The 24,647-nt window shown below is 32.7% G+C and overlaps 1 protein-coding gene across 2 annotated transcripts in view; it reads right to left on the minus strand.

Annotated features, from left to right (window-relative positions):
• LOC143080127 (uncharacterized) overlaps nt 1-24,201 on the minus strand; it is a 96,394-nt gene extending 72,193 nt beyond the window's left edge. For both annotated transcript variants that reach the window (XM_076255824.1, XM_076255823.1), the window contains exons 1-16: nt 24,078-24,201; nt 19,697-20,260; nt 19,276-19,311; nt 18,149-18,712; nt 17,954-17,980; nt 15,144-15,260; nt 13,964-14,089; nt 12,952-12,978; nt 8,579-8,696; nt 7,013-7,155; nt 6,384-6,498; nt 5,627-5,766; nt 5,003-5,128; nt 4,155-4,184; nt 1,957-2,071; nt 517-755 (exon numbers count right to left, since the gene is read on the minus strand). In XM_076255824.1, coding sequence (XP_076111939.1) covers nt 517-755; nt 1,957-2,071; nt 4,155-4,184; nt 5,003-5,128; nt 5,627-5,766; nt 6,384-6,498; nt 7,013-7,155; nt 8,579-8,696; nt 12,952-12,978; nt 13,964-14,089; nt 15,144-15,260; nt 17,954-17,980; nt 18,149-18,712; nt 19,276-19,311; nt 19,697-20,260; nt 24,078-24,150 — 2,560 coding nt within the window. In that variant the 5' untranslated portion in view covers nt 24,151-24,201. The remainder of the gene's footprint in view (nt 1-516; nt 756-1,956; nt 2,072-4,154; nt 4,185-5,002; nt 5,129-5,626; nt 5,767-6,383; nt 6,499-7,012; nt 7,156-8,578; nt 8,697-12,951; nt 12,979-13,963; nt 14,090-15,143; nt 15,261-17,953; nt 17,981-18,148; nt 18,713-19,275; nt 19,312-19,696; nt 20,261-24,077) is intronic.
• Nucleotides 24,202-24,647: the final 446 nt, after the last annotated feature.

Consider the following 24,647-nt stretch of genomic DNA (forward strand, 5'->3'; position numbering starts at 1 on the left):
TGTCTATATTTCCCCCAAAATTGTAAACCTATTGTTCATATTTGCCAAGCAAAACCGTCACAATTATTTTGATCATAAGCTGATGGTAACCAGCATGATGTCAAAAGTTTCAATCAAATAAAGTAATCTATTTTAAGATAGTTTGCTGATAAAAGAAGTGTACCTTTTTTTTTTCGTTCATTTGTTCTTGCTTTAGTTTTCAATGTTGTGTTTTGTAGACTGTTGTTTGTTTATAGTTTGTTGCCATGGCGTTGTCAGTTTGTATTCAACTGATGAGTTTGTGTATCCCTTTGTTATCTTTTCCTCTCTCTCATAACTTTGACTATATCCATGTTTGCTACGAGAAACCCAAAAAACATAAGGGTAACAAAAGAGATGTACAATGCCAATTGATACTACGTAGAAGTGTATGTGAAATGAGTTACAAAAACACAAAACAATCGTTATATTTCATTACTCTAGGAACCAGAGTGTAATACTATAGTTAAATAATTGTATCACTGATGTACAATTTACCAATTGTTGGTGGCATAATTCCTGTTCCTGAATTTCCCTGTTGTTGTCCAGGTATTGTTGGTACGGGGAATAGATTTGAGTTTTGATTGATGATTTGAATTCCACCTCCACCTCCAAGAGAATAGCTGTTAGTAGCAGAAGTCAGAAACACTCCATTTGTACACTGTACCTTTTGACAACATGCACCATTTTGTCTTACACGATTACATCCGGATGGTAAATTTGTGTACGTGGGACAACTGAAAAAATAAAACTAAGTGAAATTTATTGAATAATTATTTTGAGTATTTAACATTGGTTTTTATATGAAAATTAAACATGTAAATAGGGTGGTAAAGGGTTATTTTCATGCAACCTGTTTTGCCATTTTTATTTCACGTGCAGCCATGAAAAAGGTTCCTTATTCACTGTGTTTCGTTAAATCGGTTAAAAGATCAAAGTGCAAGACATTTCTAAGTGTTCATTCATTGTGGAATGGCAATTTCATTTCGCGTTCTTGCGTGCAGATACCCCCCTTTACACACCTCGTTGAAGGAATAAAGGTGACACCCTTTACTGTCAAGATACATTAATCAGACCAAATATATTTATGAATTGACAATAAGAGTGATAAGGTTTAACCTAATAACACAAATTGATGAAGATTGGCCAACCTTGCTTCCCAACTGTTTTGCATGGTTTTCTCATGGAAAAGCAACTGAACGTTCTACAGGTTGCAAATGAGAATTTTAACAATTATAAACATATGATATTAAAATAAATGGTTTCCTCTGATATACATTATTGTATATAAAAGAAACTTGTCTAATGTTGAATATCAAAAGTTGATCCCTAGATGTTATTCAACAAATGTAAGCATGGGCAAGAGAAAAAAAGATAAACAAATAAACAACAGTTCACAGAGCTTGACACAGAAAACTTATGATTCAACAACAGGAATCCGTGCAATAGTCAGAGGGTGCCTCTAAAGGGTACATAGTTCCTGCTCCATTAGTGACATGTGTCATGTTAGTCTTCCCAAGCAAACATTGGAGGAATGTGAGAAGTTGCATTTTGTAAGAGTGGGTGTCAGTTTTCCAAATTTCAATACCTCAAATTATTTAATTAGTAAAATTTACACATAAGCACTTAAAGCCGTAATATAAAAATATTTGTTTACCTAAATATAGGTATTGTGAAATCAATCAAACCTTTCCCAAGTATCAGCTGGAGTTTACCTATCAATAAAACATTTTAAGAACAAAATTTTATGTTTAAAAAAGGAGTTTAATCACAGTATCCAAAGTTTACTATGACTTACAACATGATGGACATTAAACATAAAATATATTTTACTAAAAATTTTAAATCATAACATCTTGTCTCTTAGTACATGTAGTATAAATCGGTTAAAATATTTTGAGCATATATTTGAAACTTTATCATGTATATCTGACTTACGTATTGACACATCTATAATAACCATATTTGGCATTTTCACAGGAACATCTCTCGTCACATTTTGGCGACCAGGCTTCTCCCTGTTTGTATGATGTTCCTTTATATACACAACGATCTGAAATACATGATGACTAATATATTGCATTGTGTAGCAGACATTATAGAAATTAAAATAAAAGGCAAGTTGTGTTCACGCACAAAATGCATGATTTTCCTTTTGATGAAAAAAGTATATATGGAAGGTTATCTTAACAGATTTTTTCAAACTTTTTGTGAGACCAGTGATCTGTCATTTTCAACTATAGTAAGAAGAAAAAATAATGTGTCCCTTGTACACAGATGCCCATCCCCACTATCATTTTCTATGTTCAATGGACCGTGAAAATGGGGGAAAATCTCTGATTGGCCATTGAAATTAGAAATATGACGCTGTTCATGTTTAAATTGAAGCTATATTTTGTCTATGACACTGTTGATTTTCAAATTGCAGCTATTTCGTCCTATGACACTGTTGATGTTTAAATTGACAACAGCACATTCCCCTTTAGTTTCTGAAGATAGTTTCCAATTTCAAGTGAGTATACATCGCATGATATGAAAAATTATCACATGAAAGATCAAAGGAAACTAGAATTGCCATTGCAAGCAATAGCGGATGTCACCCTTCCGCCCATTGTCACTAAGCGGCAGCCATTTCAAAACAACTTAACAGTGAATGCAGATCTATAAATTGCGATATATCTTTTTATAAATTTTCAGTACAATAAGAGCATTGTCAAAAGTTTCACATTTCTGCTGTTTCCATGGCAACGGCAGCCATTTTGAAAATTCCAAAGTCAAAAGTCTCATCTATACATGCCAGTTGACAATAATATTAAGTTTCATTAAGTTTGGAGCATTTTGAAAATATTTGACAATTCTGCAGTTTCCATGGCAACTGTGGCCATTTTGGAAATTCCAACTCCAAAAGTCTCATGCAGACTTGACAGTCAACAATCATATTAAGTTTCATTACTTTTTGAGCATTTTGAAATTTTTGAAATTTTTAACATTTTGGCTGGTTTCTATGGTAACACAGACCATTCCAAATTTCTAATGGCAGATTCCACATTGGTACATGGGAGGGAACATACCATAAGAGTGTCAATGGATTTGACCTACCATTTTAAGGAAGTAAATGCCACTTTTTAAGGTTTTTAAAGCGTTTTGACCGTTTTGCCTTGTTTCCATGGTAACACAAGACATTTTCGAAATTCGAACGCCAAATTCCACATCTATCAAAGTTGCTCATCGTTATGCTAAAGTTTCAAAAAATTTGGAGCATTTTGATATTTTTGAAATTTTTGGTGTAGTATCCATGGCAACATAGTAGTTCCAATGAATGCCACAAATCATCCAAAAGAAGTATATAGTGGGCACCTACATTGTATCAAAGTATAATGATTCTGAGTTTAAGCATCTCCAAATTATTCACCAAAACCCAAAAATTTAATTTTTCACATTTGTTCCGTTTCCATGGTAACGGCAGCCATTTTTAATGGTCTTATGACCTACTGCAACCCGGAATTTTGTGTTCCTCATTATAGTCAACTATCATTAAGATTGGTTCCATTGTCTCCAAGAAAACTGCCGGACAAAATCATTGGAAGAATAATAATAATAATAGTAAAGAAACAGAGGAAAAGCAATATGTCACCCGACATTGTCGATCGGGTGACATAAATACACAAAAATCTATAACAACAATTACAATCATAACCAAAATAAATCTTAAATAAATAATATACAAATACATTGACAGATTATCTGTAGTTCTGAAAGCAAGAGGGAGTTTCTTTACTACAATGGAAGATGTTTATCAAGGCTTATAATGACAGACATAGTTTGACTCCAAATAAAACAAGAATGTGTCCCTAGTACACTGATGCCCCATCAGCATTATCATTTTCTATGTTCAGTGGACCATGAAATTAGGGTAAAAACTCTAATTTGGTATTAAAAATTATAAAGATCATCTCATAAGGAACATGTATACTAAGTTTAAAGTTGATTGGACTTCAACTTCATCAAAAACTACCTCGACCAAAAACTTTAACCAGAAGCGGGAGGAACAGACGAACAAACGAATGAATGAATGGGTGAACAGTCGCACAGACAAGAGAACATAATGCCCATAAATGGGGCATAAAAATTCTTACCGCTTGTTCCTGCAGTTTGTGTGCTTGGACCTAAAATATTAAAACAAATCAGTTTATTTAGATGCTGATGCCTTATTTCAAAATGTGGGTCATCAAAAGTTGACTAAAATGCAAACTTTTTTTTTGCCAATAAACAAAGGAACTTCATATTGAATATTTTTTATCAGAATAAATTAAGTTATAAACACATAATTTTTACAATAACAATGTATATTGATTTTTGTTGCAAACTTTACAACTGTGTACTATATGTACCTAGACTTTTATCACCATTTTTTTGTCTTTCAGAATAATATATCTGATCTTGTTATCATCACAAGATCTTGACTAGGGCCTTAAGCTTGCTGATCTCAACCTAAAATCTAGTCTTGGTTGATTGTTATAGTAAATTCAAAAAATTGCGTAATAATTCTATTATTTTTTCAAGAGAAGCTTGAAAACAAAATCCTTACAATTTATTGTTTTATACAATTATTCATCTCTGAACTAGAAGCCGACAACAGTAATGGTATTGATGTCGCCTGCCTTCTCTTTAAATAACCACAGATTACTGGGCTTGTAAAATTCATCTCTACAAGCCAGAGAATCCAACTAAACTATGATTTAAAGAAAGAGCTTGAAGGCTCCTAGGTATAAATAGATAGAGAACACGTGCAATCTTATTTGCACAATAATTAATCTCACATTTTTGTCCATTTTTGTTATAGCCTTAATTGTTTCAAACAGAAAGATTACTTACATAGCCTTAATTGTTTCAAACAGAAACATTACTTACATAGCCTTAATTGTTTCAAACAGAAACATTACTTACATAGCCTTAATTGTTTCAAACAGAACAGATTACTTACATAAGTTACATGTCTTCTTGCAATTTTTCATGGCCCAGTCTTTATACTGTGTACATACATTATTACCATATGTAGAGCAGGTTACCAAGTCAACACAAGGACCTGTAGAAAATGGTGACTGCATGCCTAGAAAAGAGATATTTTCAAATAAAAGGTACACAGACAATACAAATTCTACTTAAATATAGTAAGGGTATTCCTATAAATATGAAAAAGATGATCTATCAGTACAAAAGTTTAAATTTTTCATCATAGAAAGAAGAACTATGCAGTAACTCTTCACAAGTAAATAGATATCTAGATAAAAGTTACTGGTTTATCATCCTGGCATGGAATACCCCCGCTCAAGTTATGCAATTTTTTCAACTTAAAAGGGGCATAACTCTAGAGTGGTAAATTACTCACTGCCCAAGGGTAGGTTCTATCTGCTTGATGTGATTCTCAGCATAGTGCTCGAGTTTCATAAAATTTGAATCAGGAAAACTTAATAAAGAGTGCATGAAAACGGGACAGACAGAAGGATGGTCAAGGGTTACACATATTGCCCCCATTAACTACGATAGGGCATAAAACATTGTCTAAACTTAAAAGAGGCATTTTTAAGACTACAACTTTTAAACTTACTGGTTCCATTTCCACTGATCATTCCATTACCAGAGAAGGTACCAGCTTGTTGGGTAAATTCACAGACTGGTTTCTTACAACATTGTCCTGGTGTCTGTTCTAAATGGCAGATCTGGGGGAGAACAGAATAGGATGGACATCTGAAAATTAAGTGCAAAATTAAATTATTTTAAAATCTTTTAATAATTGACACATAACCTATGACCTCTCAAAAGTTGTCAAATACTTTTGTTCATATTTTAAAAACAAGTTGTATTGCAGAACAATCTTGCCATTTACACTTTCTGCCTATCTATTACTTGTATTTTTCTCTATTTTATTTTAGCTATGAAATTTGCTTCCCATGATAAGTTTTTTCATGGATTTATAATCCATGTCTCATGCATATGAATAGTGCATTTTTCTTGACTTGTTTTCAATTCAATTTGATAAACATCTCTGTGATGAAGGTTTTAAATCGTCTTTTTTTTTTAGAACATGGATGAAGGTGTTAAACTGTTATTTTTTCGTGAACAGTTTTGTTGTATTTCCTGAGAACTGTGACCACCAAATTTAACATTTTGTGAACCGTGATGAAAACTGCCCCATTACCCCTTATATTTCAGTGATGCATCATTTATTATAACTGTAAAGCTTGTTATAACAATTCTGCAGAACTCAATTTTCTATCAAAGAAGTTTTTGAAATATAAGAAATGCTTTGACTTTCTTCTCTGAAAATCTAGCCATCTGTAATACTGAAATATATTAAGACTTACAATTGTTCACACTGGTAGAGTCCTGTTTTAGAATCAGTACATGTACACTGGTAGTCACATCCATCAGTCCAGCTCTGGTCTTGGTAATATTGTTTTCCCTTGTATACACAAACATCTGAAAAGCAGCAATGAAATTCACATATTAAGTCCGAAATAACATCTAGATTAATTTTGTAAAGCAGAGTAGAAGGGGTCTCATTTGCAGTTCTGATCCCAGTTCCGACTTACTGTTTTGTCAGATTCCTGTATCCTGCTTACACTATGTATGTGAGCAATTCTCATTTTTTTGTAATTTCCCACTTTCACCGCACAATAATTTGACTTTCACGTGTCACGCTTATAAAAAATCATCATGTTTAGACCCCAATGAGACCCACAGTAGAAATAGGTTTACACCCATTTAATATAGATCATATTTTTAAAATTTGAAGAAAATTGTGTTTTTTTTTCAAAATATATCTAACAGTTACTTAAAAATGCACATTTAAATCAGGTGTGCTACTCTTCAGACAAAAGTTGACACGGCTTGTCTATGTATAAACAGTGCTTGAATATAAATGCTAACTTCATAAAATTCATCTTTAAAAAATGTTAATGCGCCTGATGAGTGTTATAATTAAAACACGTACCAATTCCTTGCTGGTTTTGTCCCTTTCCTGCTGATTCAAATTTCTGAATAGATGGATTAAAATTACAGACAGGTTGTAAACAACATTCTCCTGGTTTCCTGACAAGAGTACACAATGATGGTAGGTTGTAGTATACAGGGCACCTGTAAAAATATAATTAGTATTACACTTTCATTTAATGTTGAATGTGGTTGTATCTCTCCAGAAAGCATCAATAACCTTTAAAATAAAAAAGAATATGACTATGTACAAGTATGTCAAAAATGACCAAGTTCAGTAAATCATGAATAAAATGAGATTTTAAGGTAAATATGTTAATAATGTGAAAGAAATCCAACAAAAACAGACTAGACTTTGTCAATTTTTAAGTAAAAATTTGACAAAAATGTTAAATTTGATCAAGATTCTTTTATTGTGCCTATATTTGTCTTGATATCCTTGAAGTAGGATTTGTACAAATTCAAAGTTTAGTTTTTTCTGCTTTCAGGAGCATGAAACTCTGGAATAACTCAGGCATTTGAGAACTGGACATAAACTTTGTGGTTCGTTGCAGTGTTAAGATGAGGAGACCTTAAAGTTTGGCTACTTCACAATATCATGGGGCAAACCAGGGCTTCCAAAAAATATTTGAACCAGCCGGACATTTTATATCTGATTCCGATTTTAATCCCTGAAGACTTATGTATATTAGTCACAAAAGGCAATTATGGTAATCAAATGGCCATTCCAATGATTGACATTACATTAAAATAACGATTTTAAACTTTACTTTGATATGAATTTGATGTTCGGATGTAAACTGTTAAATTGGCAGTGCATCATTCAAATTGTGCACATCAGCGTGCTCATATCTGCCTTAGAATCTTTATTTGTGCAAAATGACATTGTCAAAAACTTTACTTTCATTTTTAAAATCACATTTTTCAACCGGATGTTGACTTGACAATGGTAAAACATGGACCATAAACGGATACTGAAAATCCGTGTATGTTTACAAAGCACGACTGAGTGAAGAAGCTCTTTCCACGTTATTTCATCGGTAAACATTTGTAAAAAAAGAAGGCACTACTATAAATTCAAGTTGCAATAACAGCAAGTAATTGTGCTTCTTTCATTAACGCTTTGGGTAAAATACTGCAATGCTACCATTTGATTTTTGATTTTCGATGTTTTAACACCACTTTTAAGCACCGCATTTAAGCTTTTTCTTGGCGGCCAGTTTTTATTGGTGGAGGAAGCCGAAGTGCCCAGAGAAAACCACAGACCTTCGATATTGGTGGAGGAAGCCAAAGTGCCCAGAGAAAACCACAGACCTTGGATAGGAAAACTGACAATCCAAGTCATTTAACATTAGAGTCAAGTGCACCTGCACGAGCGGGGTTCAAACTCACAACCTCAGTGTTGACTGGCTAGTGAATACAGTAGTATCTGCTAAGACCACTCGACCACTGAGTCCCCTAAACTTGACCTAGACCATCATTCAAGCTTAATGTATTTTGCAATTTAAGTTTAAATAAAAAAAGTCGTTGTGTAAGTTATCAAGTATGAATTGTTTCCCAAACAAACCTGTTATAACATTGGTATTTTCCAGTGGCGCCATCTTGACAAACACATTCATAATCACAGCCATCATTCCATTTCTGTCCAGGGCTGTATGATTTTCCTTTGTAGGCACATCGGTTGTCTGTAAAGACAATCAAAATCATTTCATTTAGTTTTATTTCATCCAGCATAGACAATTCAAACTTTCATATGAAACTATATTTCCTGCATGTATGTACATTATAATGTTAATATAGTGCCAATAAAAAACGGATTTAGAGGGCAGGCAGGACCCTTAATCTTTATGGTTCTATAATATGGTTAATGCATTATGATAGATCTTTTACTACAAGTCCAAGTTTTTACATTGTCCTACCAGGGGGACCCCTTTTCAAAATTCTGGTTCCAAACTTGATTATGATCAAAGCACAAGTCTGAAATACTTTTGTTTGTTAAAATATATATAGAAAACATACTTACATACATGTAAATTGTACTTTTACTTTACAAGATTGTTACATTTGTAAATACATTGTACAGGTATAATTATTACTGAAAAATTCCTGTATAATTGTTAGTCATCTCAACAAGATTGATTTTCTTGCATGAGCCAGTATAGCCTAAGTAAAAAAGTAATTGAGTTGAGATAATCAATACTAATCTTTTTATCTCTAATTTACATATGATGACTTTGATAATTTCATTGACAACGGTACATGCGCCCTTAGTTTCTAGTGATCATTTTCATATCACACTACTCATGCTACTGTGCTAAGAAAGGAAATTATCAGCCAGTAAGATCAAAGGAAAATTTCGTAAAATAGCGATAATGCAGATTCATATTTATAAGAATAAGGTTTGGTTATCAATTTACATTGTACTATATAATATGTCATCATTCATTAATTCGCATATTTTTGATTCAAAATTTTACAGACTGATTTTTCATACATGTACTTGATGGTGCTAGTTGATATGAAAGTGGGAAAAAGAAGTCTCTACTTTCTGTAAGGTTCATCCAGACCTTTTTGCCAAAATGTATGACAGTGTGTGTTAATAAATGTACCTCAAATTGAATCTGAACAAGAAACACCTGTGCACCTAATATAGATTCAAGACATAGCACTTGTTTTTGTTCCTACAGACATTGACAGAAGATGCCAAAATAAATAATGTTTGGAAAGTGGTTTTATGACTTCCCCAGCTAAACAGACATGATATGTAATAACTGAAATGAATTGGACAATAGATATATGGCAAAATTAAAAAATAGTAAGTTTCTAATTTCCCTACCTACATTATATATTTTGACATTAGAAAGAGCCTATCTTAGCCCAAATGTCTTTAAGTTAGAAAGATGAAGAAAGAATTTTAGTTAATAAGTTAATAGTCTATCAGTATTAACATGATTAATGAGAAAAAGGATAAAATTTGAGTTATCTGTCTTTGTGTTCAGAGGTGTTCTTACTGGCGGAGGACTATAGAGAGGAGAAGTGAACACAAAATGGCATCAATTTTAAACCAGAACTGGACAGAAACACTTCCGATTAAAAAAAAAAATCCGATTTCCAGATCATGCAACGCTGTTTTCAAATTAGTTCATTACAGTTTTCGTCTTTCAGTGAATTACGATTTGTCATGAAAATACGGTAAACATGGCAAAATGTGATCCTAAAATAAATTGATTAAAATTGAAATGACAAGTTGACCGATTCTGTTTAAAAATTAATTAATTTTGAGGATTGATATGACCCATGAGATAAGCAGCTAGATTACATGTAACAATAAATTATTACACCTGTTGTGACTGTTGGTTAAACTGAGTTTTGTCATAAATATGTCGCCAGGTAAAATTATAGATTTGTATAAATGATCAGAAAAACTTCAAAATCGGTAACCAATTAATTTTTACAGGTATATTTTGAGAAAATCAGGATTTTTATTTGTTTTACGATCGATCCCAATATCGCAATTCAGGTTGAGGCATGAAAATTTGAATGAAACCACCAAAATCAAGATAATGGCAGACATGTCTGTAGATATAATAGGAAACACACATATTATTTAATTTGGCATACATTTTTTTTTATTTTTTATTTTGTAGTAGGTGATTTACTCATTGGTGTTGTCGAGTGGACCAGATCAAGTAAAACAAGTGTTTGTTATTTCATCATGTTTTGCCATGTCTGCAGGGATGAAAAAAGAGCACATCAAGATTACATTTTTTTCTGCATTTCTGACAAAAACTTTGGTTCTAGTGAGCATCATGCATTTGTGCGTTTAGGGGGCATTGTCACTTCATTTCTATGTTGAACAGGCAGTTGAAAAAAAGCTATATTGCACAAATTACAAAGATGCTTGGTGGACTTCAAAAGTGCAAGTAATAGGATACAGGTGATCCCTTCAGTCTGGTAAATCATTTCATAAAGGCAGGAACTGACAAACTTTTATAGTGAAAGGCTCCAATTAAGGCAAATTGGTCAATTCACATTATAATTTTTATAAGTGATTCCATAAGTGACATGTACCGAAATAAGGTGGGTTAAAAGTTATAACATCCTTCCACTATCTTACAAGTATCTTACAGATTTAATACCTCAAGTTTAATACTGACAGAGACATGTATAATACATTGTATCATATGTCTCTGATACTGATGAACTAAGTTCTCTGGCGAAATTTCATGTTATATTATCAAGTGCATTTGCAAAAAGACCAAAGATTTTAAAACTCCTCGAAAGCATTATTGAACTGTATATTTAGATATACAATTTCTTGAAAACACCTAGGACTAATAGATAATGTATTAGTCCCAGAAAACACCTACGAAACTTTTGCAAATGTTTGGGTAAAATGGAGGCTTCGGTGAAAGGGGAAAGAAACCAAGCCAAAACCTATTTTTCCTTATCGCCTCGTTTTCGTTTATATAATTAATGACCATGATAATTTCTTTGATTGGAATATGCAAATATTATTTGGGATCACGTGTTTGGGATAATTTTTCAAACTTTAGGTTTATCCTTTATAATCAACAGGCCGAAGCAGTTAAGGATGTACACCTCTGAGGAGCCAAAAAATTCTAGAATTAAACTTTTTTTCTAAACCTGTGTTTTGGGTTTATATGACTGTAAAAAAAAATTGGTGAAGAAAAAAGCATATGGTGGTGCACTTTTTTTTTTTTGCTACGGCCCTTTGAAAGTACCTGATTTTGATGATTTTCCCATTTTTCATCAGTTTTTACCTATTTTTGGGCTATAATCATGAAAAAAATCACATTTCCACAATTAAACTTTTTGTCATACTTTGATAAGAACGTTTTATCATGTTGTCAATCATGTCAATTTTGTAAAGGAGTAGGTCCGGTAAGGGCCGATTTTGGCCTCAAATTTCAGGTTCATCTAACGAAAGTTTTTGGACACTTTTTAAACACTTAAGTATCTATTTTAATTGATTCGATTAGTTTATGTGAAAGATTTTAACTGATTTAGTCACTAAAAACGCTCTGATTCAAGCTTAAATATGAAAAATCTATCAAATATGCTAAAAAAAAAACGTCACTTTTCAGATGGTTTTTGTCAAAAATGAAAGTGGCCGGATCCGTGTTCATCCTCAACCTTTATATACATGTATGTTTTGTATTATCATCAAATACAACTTACATTTCAATATTATGAATTAACAGGAATGTGGCCACTTTCATTTTAGACGGAAACCGTCTAAAAATTAACCAAAATGCTAAAATTTTGAAGATTTCAGTAATTTACCATGACTTAAGCATTTTACTTTCCAAAATATAGCTTAAAGATTACATTTTACAATTTTCTAAAACTGCTATATTTTGGGGCCAAAAAGGGGTCTTACTGAACCTACTCCTTTGTGATGTTTCTCATAAATATATAACAAAAAGATAAGAGATAAGAGACACAATGGTACCGATGTATGATCACTTCAAGTAGGTTAACTGAAAACTATGTCAACTTAAAGCCAATAGCACATAGTAAATAAATCATGTTCTCTCAGGCCAATATGATATAGACATATAAGATCATATAAACCCCAGCACTTCTACATACATGTACTATTATTTCAAACAATATTTACAGCAATTGAAATGTTAAAATCTATTTTTACAGAACTACGGATAATGATTCAATTCGCTTATTCAGAATGTTATGCATTCTTGGTAATATTTTCAAAAACGTACACCAAAACGTTGAGATTGGTTTAACGTTATTTCATTTTGGTGTACAAACAATAAGATACCTATAGTCTTTTATATTCTGAAAAGGCGAGTTGCTTATCATGAAGAGTTTTCAAAGCCTTCAGATGAATCGAGTGAAAACAAAGGTCAAAACTTTTACAAAAACCGAGATAAAAGTTATATTTGTTATACTTACAGAATCCTCCTGTCATTGCTGAAGCAGCTGAAAGAAAACCAAAAAAAATTAAGATAACAGACTTTCATCATTGCTTAAATAACCAATGTGTTTCCTGATCGGAGAACCGTCATCTCATCCTATACAGGTCAGTCATACAGTAAGTATGGCATTATAATCAATATAAAAAGAAAATGAGGAGTTCATCAGATGAGTTATTATATTAAATTGGGAATAGCAACTATAATTACAAACAATAGGTCCGAGACCACAATTGTTGTCCCTTGATTTTCGTTGTTCGTCCCTTGATTTTCGTTGTTCACAAATATAGTCCCTAGTGTTGACAGTGGGTTACTTGCCATTAATTTTATACCCCTTCCAAATTAATTTCTCCATGTTTAATGCCTCAAATTGCAAGTAGGGGGTGAAATTACACAGTAAAAAAATTTGGGTCTAGAATTTTAAAGGAAAGTAGTGATTTGGTCCAGCTGAAAAAGGTTGAAAATACGCACTTCGGAAGCTGTCAAAAGATTTCAAGACGCCCTAAACATAAAATTGTCCATATTTTGAGTTAGAGCCGATGAAGTTTTCTACAATTTTGATATAATTTGTCCCAAAAGTAGTACAACACACTGTAAAAGTTTCTTTGAGAAAGCGCAGGTGGGATTTTTTTTATTTTCATTTATGTTCTAAAAGAAATGCACTACGAAATAATTGTGGTCTCGGACCTATAGATGATTCAAATAACGAAATTGCCAGTGTGAACAAAATATCCATTGCAAGCTTGCTTCAATTTTTTGAAATGATAGTTCACGTTATACATATATATATCTGACTTCTCTCATAAGTCTGAAGTTTTTTGGCAATTTCTTTACTATATTATATAATTCTAAATCGGCAATATTACCATACACAAATATGTAAATTTATAAATCCGCAATACTATAATTAAAAAGTCGGTGATTTGTTTGGGGAAACCAAGGAACCAAGGACGTATATACGTCCTTGGGGAAACAAATTAATATGCACTCACGGCAAAATCCACAGGATTGTTTGCAGTTGTCTTGGGCCCATTGTTTGAATTGTGTACACGCACTTTTTCCATAGCTGGCGCAATTTCCTACAGCGTCTGTGCATGATTCCGTTACAGAGTATTGGACTGAAGATAGAGAAACATATATATTATCGGTAATAAATAGCAAATATTAATATCTAATATTTCATATCAAACATATTGTCTGTTTTGAAAAGGATTCATTAAGTCTCCCGTTAACCATGATATTTAAGGCGCAATAATGTTCTGCCATTTGGGTATAAAAACGTTTGTTACATGGTCATCGTTTACAATTGTTAAAGAATAAAACCTATAAAGTGGTTCTCTTACGTGGTTACCGACCGTGCAAGGGCTGTATAGCCAGTCAAGGTCGTTAAAAACTTCCATATCTTACGTGGTTACCGACCGTGCAAGTGCTGCAGTGGCGGATCCAGAGGGGGGGTTCCGGGGGTCCGCACCCCCCCTTTATTTTGGCCGATCAATGCATTTGAATCGGGACATATGTTTGCACCCCCCCCTGCACCCCCCCTTTGCCCTGGGCTAGCACCCCCCTTTCGAAAATTCCTGCATCCGCCACTGTGCTGTATAGCCAGTCAAGGTCGTTAAAAACTTCCATATATATCTTACGTGGTAATTTGTCATATAAAATTGTATATAAAGAATGATTTATGGATACGGTAGTCATCAAAAAGATTGTTAACACAACCTATTGGGTGAAAAACATTTAATTTGATTCCGTAGTTGAAAATATTTGATTTCATTTATTTTTTCCATACATTGTAATTTACTGTTCGTGAATAGTTTACGAGACAAAAGACATGCAATCTGTTCTCATATATGTGAGGGATAATATGTCATTCAATATTTTTAATAAACAAGCGAACATATATGTTTAATATATCTTGATTTGTAATTCAAAATGATATACAACAAACCCTGTAGTGAGTTGATTTAAAATTAATTTGTTATGAATGTCAATAATCCAAGACGTTAATAATGCTTAACATAGTGACAAAAAATAAACGACCAATTTCAAAAAAATAAAATATCTGACAATCTAGCCGAAATTTTTATACACAAAAAGCGCTGACTATTTCTTAACATATAAAACCGTCACTTTTTTTACAAGTTGCATATGCTAATAACAATAATTACTTACATTTACAAGTTTGACAGTATGCCTGACAATTTTCTGCTGCCCATACTTTGTACTGACTGCACACGTTAGATCCATACTCGTGACAATTGTTTACTTTGTCTCGGCAGTCAGTTTGGTCTGGAGGAGGAGACATTTAGATTAATTTTAGAGCTAATTTCCTAATGCATGTAGCGTAAAACTTTGGTTGAATTGCTTTTTTGTTTGTAAAAAAAATAATTTAGCTTTGTAATAAAGATTGACATCTTCAAACAATATGTATAGGCATAGTTAAACCTGTATGTATTATATTTGAATTTGATTGGAGGTTATTCCAATTACAATTGTACAATTTACAAACAAAGCAAACATGCTAACCAAAGTTTCACTCTACAAGCATTAGGAAATTAGCTCTAATTCAAATAAATGTTATTGTCATTAAACATTTACAGTGTTGCAATGCAAATTTTAAACAAACAAGAAACAACAAAATGAAACGAAAACAGTATGTAAAAAGAAACACCAAAATACACAAAAATCATAAATGATAAATGTACAATATTATCAGATTATTACATGGCATTTTTCATATCGTATGTATTATCAGCCCTAGGTTCATGGCTCGAGGCAATATGAAAAAATGACATGCTATGATCTTTTGATCATATGCCTCAACAATGGAGAAAAATAACAGATTCATATATTGATCCTTTTAAGTGGTTCCCAAATAGAAGTTCAAAGAGTGAAAAGTTCACGGACATCGATCGGACCCCAAATTTAGAACATTCGATATGAAATCTTTCTATCATATGCCTCAACAGAGAAGAAACACATTTTAATATTGACGAATTAAAAAAAATATACATAATAAACACTGTTTGGAAAAGTCAACTTTCTAAATTATGTTTGAAACTTTTTAAAATGCATTTATTTAATAATTTGTTTGTTAGTTTGGTTTTTTTGTTTTTTTTTGTTTTTTTTGTTTTTTTTTTTTTATTATTTTACACAATATACTTCCCAGTATCCAAATAATTGTTTTGTACACATAGAAAACGTAGCATTGAGGCGTATTTGCCGAGTATCACCGGAATGCCATGCGATAACGTTACGGAAAGGCATGTGATAACAATCGAAGCATGTGATAAACTTTTCATATCAGCCCGCTAAGCACCAATTCGAAAAAAATATGGAATTTACGTTAATTTAGTGCTATTATCATGCAGTAAAAATCCTGTGTTATTTAGTCTAAGTATATGATAATTTATATTATATATTCAATATCCATGTTACAATGATACATCTGCTCACAGTTCAAATTACCTTTCAAAAAAGAAGCCAATAATTATAACATGTCTATAGAAAACGGGGTTTAAAAAATATAATAATGTTTGTTCATCAGCTAGGGAAATGAATGAAGTGTGCATATTCTAATTGTATATCAGTATATAGATTTTATCTGATATTTTCGTTTACCTTGCAATTGAGAATAAAATGAAATTCATCTTCGATGACTTTGCATGTTTTACACAGTCTTTGTTTTCGATGACTTTTAACGTAACGACCATTTTCTATTTCGAGACCATGATCACTTTAATTATATATATTCCTGATAGAAAAATAAACATGCTTTGCTACTTTGCTGAGATGCATATGATTAGGTATACTTTAAACAAAATACTTTAATTTTCATTTAAAAAAAAAGATTTGATATATTGTTGTTCCTCTTTCATTTATTCCCGAAAAAATATTCGTTTTCTCAAGTGTACTTATGAAATCATATTAAATCGTGAAAGTTAAAACAAATACTAATCTCGTTGTCTCATTTTGTTTTAATATTCAGCATTGCTAACACAGGCACTTGTCTCAGAAATTTTTTTCCTATATACCTTGATATATATTAAGGTATATAGGAAATTTGTTTTCTGAGACAAGTGCCTGTAATTGCTAAGATTCAAAGTGGACCTCCCAACAAAAAATAGAATATAACATTTCACACATGACGGTAGCAGAAAACCAGCTTATGCCATTCGTATACTGTTATTGTATATAAATGATAAGTAGTATCCATGATGGTGTAAGTGTTTAACCATGTCAACGACCTTGACTGGCTATACAGCCCTCGCAAGGTCGCCGGTTGAGGTATCCATCTATGACACAAGATCAGTAGATGCACAGCAACAAATACAAAAAGCAAAGGAACAGCATTTATAATTGTTTTTCCATATTACGGAGCAAACAACTCTCAACTCACTGCAAGTTAAAAACTACCCCTAGCACCGGTTTGGATGGTTTATTCCTTAAATTGTGTTTGTATAACTCGTGAAACTTAACATATGCACGTCCATGGAAAAAAACTTAACGATATGCTACATTTACTCATTTCGGATGATTTTTTTCAATTTATCCTTAGCCGAAAACAGAAAAGGTATCCTTAAAAGTTGTACCAATGCCGTTTTGATTTTTATGGAATATTGCACACTATTTGTTTTGTGTATGTGGAATATTGCTCGTTCTTTTTTTTTTCCTTGTCGGAAATGGGGATGGGGGTTCACGATTTTTCTGGCGATGGTGGTGACTCTTTAATTTATGGATCTATCGTCATTAGGAGTGTTAAAACTTAAACCCCAAAAATGAAAGCAAGGGGATTTATAAATATGACCAAAAGGAAACCCCAAAAATAAAACAAACACATCAGTATAAAGTTAACTTTGCCTGAGATGAAGTACATCGCTTCTAACAAAAATCACTTTAAAGCTACTCTAAGTTTGGTTTTAAATAAAATTTTAAGACCAAAATTAATGAATATAACATATAATTATTCTTATTTTACTTACTTGTTGCAAAGTTAATATTTGTTCGAACTGAAAAAGACAAAAAACATAATGTTTTAAATAATTCCAAACTATATAAATTCTGTCTTCTTGCATTACTTTTTTTATTCAAAATGTTGTTTATGATATGTTATTAAAACAGTCAAATTTAAAACTGTTATCAGAAAAGAATTTAAAAAAACATTTTTTTAATCTTACCACCGCATGTCATTGTCATGAGCTGATTAGAAATTGCTTCTAACTGGTCATAGTTGCTGACTGTGATCACGTGACTTGCTGATGGTTGATTGGCAACCCCGTTAAGTTCCTGCATGTTGACAAGTCCACCGACACCGACTCCAATTAAGCCGATATTTGCAGCTCTTGCTTTGTCAGCTTCAGCAATGGCCGCGGCTGTTTCCGAAGTTCCACCATCAGTTACCATAATGGCGATTCTTGGAACGTTTGATCTGGCACCTGCTGCTGGAGAGAACATCGTGGTTTTAGCAAACTCAATAGCATCACCGGTGTTGGTTCCACCTCCCATTATCTGCATTCCGTGGATTGCCGTTAACACATCGTATCTGTTGTTGTACATGCGCAGAGGGAACTCAGCAGAAGGACGGCTGCCATATTGCTCAATGCCTACATGGACACCATCCTTGCTGACATTTAATTTCGTGACGAAGTTTTTAATAAAGTTTTCTGTTTTCTCTAGATTGAGTGCACCAACTGTATTTGATGAATCTATCATAAAGACGAGGTCAGCTTTCTGTAAACAACCTGAAAAAAAAACCATAACGTGAAATGTAAGCTTGTAGAGATTCACTTACAGTTAAATCAGAGTATGTTTTAGATAAAGAATTTCAGTTTGCTTATGTGTACGGGAAAAATGAATTTATGGTACATATAGACACAATAAGGGTAATAATTTTATCAAATGTGCATGGCTATAACAATGAAAAGGTTAATAGAGGCATGGAGACAACATTAATTTATAGTGCATACGGATCCAAAGTGGGATTGAATTATTGTTTTGGAAGCCAATAATATATCAAGTAGCTATGTTTTGTAGCCTTCTTTTTAAAAAAATGAGCCAAAATTGCTGCTTAATTCACGAAATTATAAACTCAATATTCCGCTTTTATTAATGTTCGAGACAAAACATGTTTTGCCTACATTGTAGCTAATGCCATTTGAGTATATAAAATATGTTTTCACTTCATGGATTGTACGTATACCAAACGTTTCTCCAAGTTAATTATTGAAGTAAATGAGTTAATTTAAAGAAACAGCATACCGAGACGCATTTTATTATGGTGGACACGAAGCTTATTAATACTAACCTGTTGTTGTTGGCAGCATACTACGATCTGGTACCTCTGAAAGAGATAATGTCACTTATCATTTCGATTTTGTTGCAAAACTAACGGGATAGAACCGTTTACATAGTCACACAAATGAGTAAAAACAACAAGACAAAAAGGGATGGAGGACATGGAATATGCGAACTCGAATATTTATATATATTAGAAGCAACATAAGATAACCTAATTTGATATTTCAATATAAGAAATGAGAAGTAATACACATAATATAATATATATATAGTGAACAACAGTACCAATAACTATAGATGCCAAGACTTCAAGACTTGAAAATATAAATTCTGAATTCAACATTTAATAAGAAGGTAATAATCAAACGTTCATAGTTTTTTTCTTCAAATTATTGTTTTCCCATTTACGAATATAATTGCCAGCTTACCGTTGCATACTTTAGTTGCCAGAAGCTCTGACAAGCTGTTTAGGGAATCAAAGTTATCGGCCGTGAGGAAATAACGAGAGTCTGGATTGCTGGAGACTGATTTCAATTCATCTCTATCAAATCCTCCTCCAACACCAACAGTATAGACGATAACGCCGTTGTCTTTGGCGGTTTGAGCTCTTAACTTTGTTATATCTTTGGTTACTGACGGTCCATCGGTGACGAGAACCATGATATGTGGTACTCCGCTTCTGGAGCCGTGTTGTGGAGTATATGTTGTTTGTGTGACGTATTTGATAGCATCACCAGTATCTGTGTTTCCTGGTAGATACTTGATGCCAGAAATGGCATTCATAACGTCTGCTTTGGTGCCATAATTGTTCAAGAAGAACTGATTATGCACACCTGAACTAAACGTCACAGTACTAACGCGCACTTTGTCTCCACCTACATCTAAATTGTTCACTGTATTCTTAACAAAGTTTAATTGTTTTGCAAAGTTTGTTTGTCCGACTGTATCTGAGGAATCTAAAACGAATGTTACATCTGCTTTTGTTGAACATCCTGTAAAAGAAAGTTAGTACAGATAATACAATAAGTTAAAATGGTTTGCCAACACCACTTAAACATTTTGTTAAAGTTTAAGACACCCAGTTTTCTTATTATCTCTCTGACAAAACCTTGCCGAATTTCACGTACAACATATAACTTTCTATAATGCCTTTCGCTGAGTGTTTGTTTACACAAAGAAAAATGGAAAGTCACTGTATCGCCATATTCACTCATTTACGCTTTACATCAAGTGGATTTTGATTTTGATTGTGTATTTATGGTGAACTTTGTCATTTTGCTTTGTTTTTTTCTGTTACTTTTCTAACATCAGAGTTTTACTGTGCGTATTGCTGTGTGTTTTAATTCCACACTGGCCATAGGTATAGACAGAGGGCTGAGATATCACAACACATGTTTAACCCGACCGCATGTTTGCACCTGCCCGAAGTTCGTAACCTCTATCGCTTTTGTTAGTCTTGTGCGGTTTTATTTTTAAATTTGCGTTCATTTATATGTTTTCGTCCATTTCGCTGAACTATAGTGTACGTTATTTTCTCTAATTTTTGTGCTATTTTCACATTTTCTGACCGGTGAGAGAAAAATATTTCTCCTCACTAGTGAAAAATCTGTTCTCGGCAAATGATTAGTCGAAATTTGATTATGACGTCTAAATGTTTTGTTTTCTTCTGAATTTTGCTATTGTGACGTCATGAAAAAAGGCGACAATGCCTGATGACGTCGCATATAAAGAACACAAGTTTCTGAAAATCTTTGAAAAAGAAGGATAAAAATCATTAGAGAAACAGATTCCTACACTATAACTCGTGTATTACGATATTTCTCCACTCTCGACAGTTAAATTTTAGTTATTTAAAGAGCTCGGCAAGCCTCGCCCTTTAAATAATAAAATTTAACTGTCTCGAGTGGAGAAATATCGTAATACACTTGTTGCAGTGTAGGAATCTATATGTTTATTGGACAGCTGAAGAGTGCCTCCGGGTGCAAGATTTTCTCGCTGCGTTGAAAACCCGTTTGTGCATGGCTTCGTGTTGTCTTGTGCTCTTTGGTCGTTTTTTTTTGTCTATTTGACATATTCCCTGTATCCATTTTCAATTCTATTTTAGCAACCACACAATAAGCAGAAGATTGGGATAAGTCGATTCATATAAAGTATACAGTGTAGCGTCAAAATGCATATGCATTGTGACGGGGGGGGGGGGGGGGGGGGGGGGGCATTGATATATAATTAAGGTAGGTCTGGTTGGGTTTACAGAATATTGTGAGGAGGGGGCATTGATATATAATTGAGGTAGGTCTGGTTGGGTTTACAGAATATTGTGAGGAGGGGGCATTGATATATAATTGAGGTAGGTCTGGTTGGGTTTACAGAATATTAGATAAACAAAAAGTGCAGAATAAAAGGACAAAAAAGTAATAAAGAATATAGAAAAATAGTCTTTAAAAATATAGAATAGATAATAATGGCCATTTGAATGCATTGATTATACTATTCAGAAATGATTCATCCCTCAGTTTGGTAAAGTATGTTCAGTTGATACTGTATATTTTGTCCAATCACACTGTTCAGATACACCTAAATTTCGTTATGCAAATTATACAGTGCTAACTCAAATAACGATGATTGAATTATTATAAGACAATTGTGGAAAACGGTCAGTGGTTTGAGATGATATTATTGTGAAGATTTAGTTAAAACAGTATTTTATCCAAATAAATTGAATTGGATTTGGCAACAGGCATAGCCTATGTATTGTGAAGGTTTAATGCAACAAGAGACAAAAATATCCTATACGATCCTGTACATATATAATGGTACATATATTGTTTCATTCAAAAAAAAGGGTTTTTAGTGATGGAGTTTCAAAATAAGGAATAATGGATGAACAATAAACGAAGGAATAATAGGCAAATATTAGTAAAATAAAAAAAGGGGGGGGGTAAAATATCATGAAAAAAAAAATGAAAAACATATGTGGAGGAAAATCCTATGAAAATATATAGGATACAGAAGACGCTCACCCTTTTCCTACTATATTAGTAGGTTAAGTACTTTGTATACATTTCTATCTTGAAATGATATAGTATGGTATAATAATGAGGACAAGGAGATGCGATATCTTCGTCAATAGATACATGTAACAACCCATCGACAAAAAAAACCCCAACATATTGCTGTTTTCGTGATCTCATGTGTGTTGTTGTGCGTTTTTTATCCTCTTACTAAGTGGACTACCATTAGATTTTCTAAGGGGGATGCAGGAGGATTTTGAAAATGAACAACTTGACCTGGTTATAACTGAAAATAAATAATTTTCACAAGACAGGATGTAAATGAATATTCCGCAATACGAAATTCCGGAAAGAAAGAAAAAAAATTGCATGTGTAGTAACAGATGAAAAATAAAAACCTCTTCCCCAAGAAAATCAAATGGTCTTCCCCTAGTGTTTCAGACTTTCAGACTTGCAGATCATATTGTCATTATAGTTTTTTTTTAATGATATGCCATCGTATATTCTTTTTGAAGCAAAACTATAAATTCATTTTTAATAAATAAAAATTTTAAAAAGTAACAGTTTATCTTTTGGCCATCTCTATGTATAAAAAGTAGAATTTTTTTGCTAATAATTTTGAATTACTTAGATCTTTCTTTAAATATTTACTACATTGTAAACTGAGTTAAGAGGAGATGAATTAATAGTTCATGAAGTCTTATCATTTGAAAAGAACAGCTCGAGTCACGTATGGTTACTGATAATCTCATCTCTATCGTGCCTATGTTAGGTAAGACTGAATCGGTCAGCTGTTACCTTGTCTTGTAAACACGTTCGGAATAGTTACCAGTATTGTGACAATATATAAGTGCTATAAAAGATATTCATCTCGTATTCAAATATAAACAAATATTCAACTGGTAACCGAACAACTTATGCGGTACTATGCGCATTCGTGAATTAATGCGTTGTTCCGTTTGTCACTTGTTGACTATTTTTTCCCATATTTGAATTCTTCGGTTAGTTTTTCTATAATTATTTGTACCATTTGAGGAGGGGTACTTAAATTTTAAATAGTACGAAATGAAAAAAAGTTATCAATGCAGGTTTATATACTAAATAATTCTTATAAAGCACATTCACCATTTTCCTTTAAAAACGAAACAAAGATGAAAAATTTTAAATAAAAAATTGTACGACACTAGCAGAGATATATAACATGAAAGATTTGAAAAAAATGTTATGCATACATAATAGAGTTTCTTTTTGTCTCTTATCCTTCAGATTCAATTCCAACATCGAATAAAGAGTCATGAAATATCATGTAGGCCTATATTCCGTATTCTGATGAAATTTATATTAAGAAAATTCAATTTGTCTCACTTTCTTAGTGAACGAATGCATTCATTCATTTAAGAATTAACATAAGTTGTATTATATTTAAAACAAAAGTAAAAAAAAAAAGGTTGTATGTACAATTTTTTGTCAGTTTGTCTGTTTGTCTGATTGTGTTTGTCTTTTTTAGAAATGGCGTCGTCAGTTTATTTTCGACTTATGAGTTTTAATCCCTCGGGTACATTTCGCCTCTCTTTTGTAAGAATATGAGTCTTTTCAATATGAAAAGTAGTTCAATTGTATCTTGTATCTTGGGTTTTTAAGGTCTTTGAGGCACGGAGGTATTCTCTTTAATAGAGAACCAAGATTTGATTGTAAAACGAATTTGAAAAAAAATATAAAATTGAACTGGAAAAAATTAAAGGAAATAGGAAAAAAGCGAGAAAAGCGAGAAACCCCCAAAACAAACAAAAGCACTGACCTGCTGCATTCGAAAGTGTCACCGTCTGATAGACGGCGACGGCGCAAAGAATCAGAGCCTTAGCGCTGTACATCCTTTGCTATACGAAAAACGAAATACTGATAGCACGGAATATTCCAGTGACTTATATACTCTTGCTTACGTAAATATTCCCATTGGACAGTAGTTCTAAATCCGGAGTTGAAGTATAGGCGATAAGAACAGGAAGGTCAGAAAGTTTAATGAAGGAACACCTACGGTACAATATAATTGTTGAAAATTGTATAAATAGGAGTGACCATCCCAAGACTTCTGTTGAATTATAAACCCGGAAACACATGCATAGCTACAAATGTATAAGGGAGACGGATTTAAGTTTTTCTTGTTTCCGAATCCCTGTATTTATATTGTATAATTATACTTCGTCCACTTTTTGAAAATAAAAAAATTGTTTAAACTAAATGTATGAGGCATTAGATAAGTTTGGTAATATTGTCTTTAGTAACGGAATAATTTTGACTTTGGCAAAAAGTAAACTTTTATATAACAAGGAAACATAATTTGTCAAACTACTGCTGCTTTAATTACTGG

This window comes from Mytilus galloprovincialis, chromosome 6 (genome assembly GCF_965363235.1).
Source record: "Mytilus galloprovincialis chromosome 6, xbMytGall1.hap1.1, whole genome shotgun sequence".
Taxonomy (NCBI): domain Eukaryota; kingdom Metazoa; phylum Mollusca; class Bivalvia; order Mytilida; family Mytilidae; genus Mytilus; species Mytilus galloprovincialis.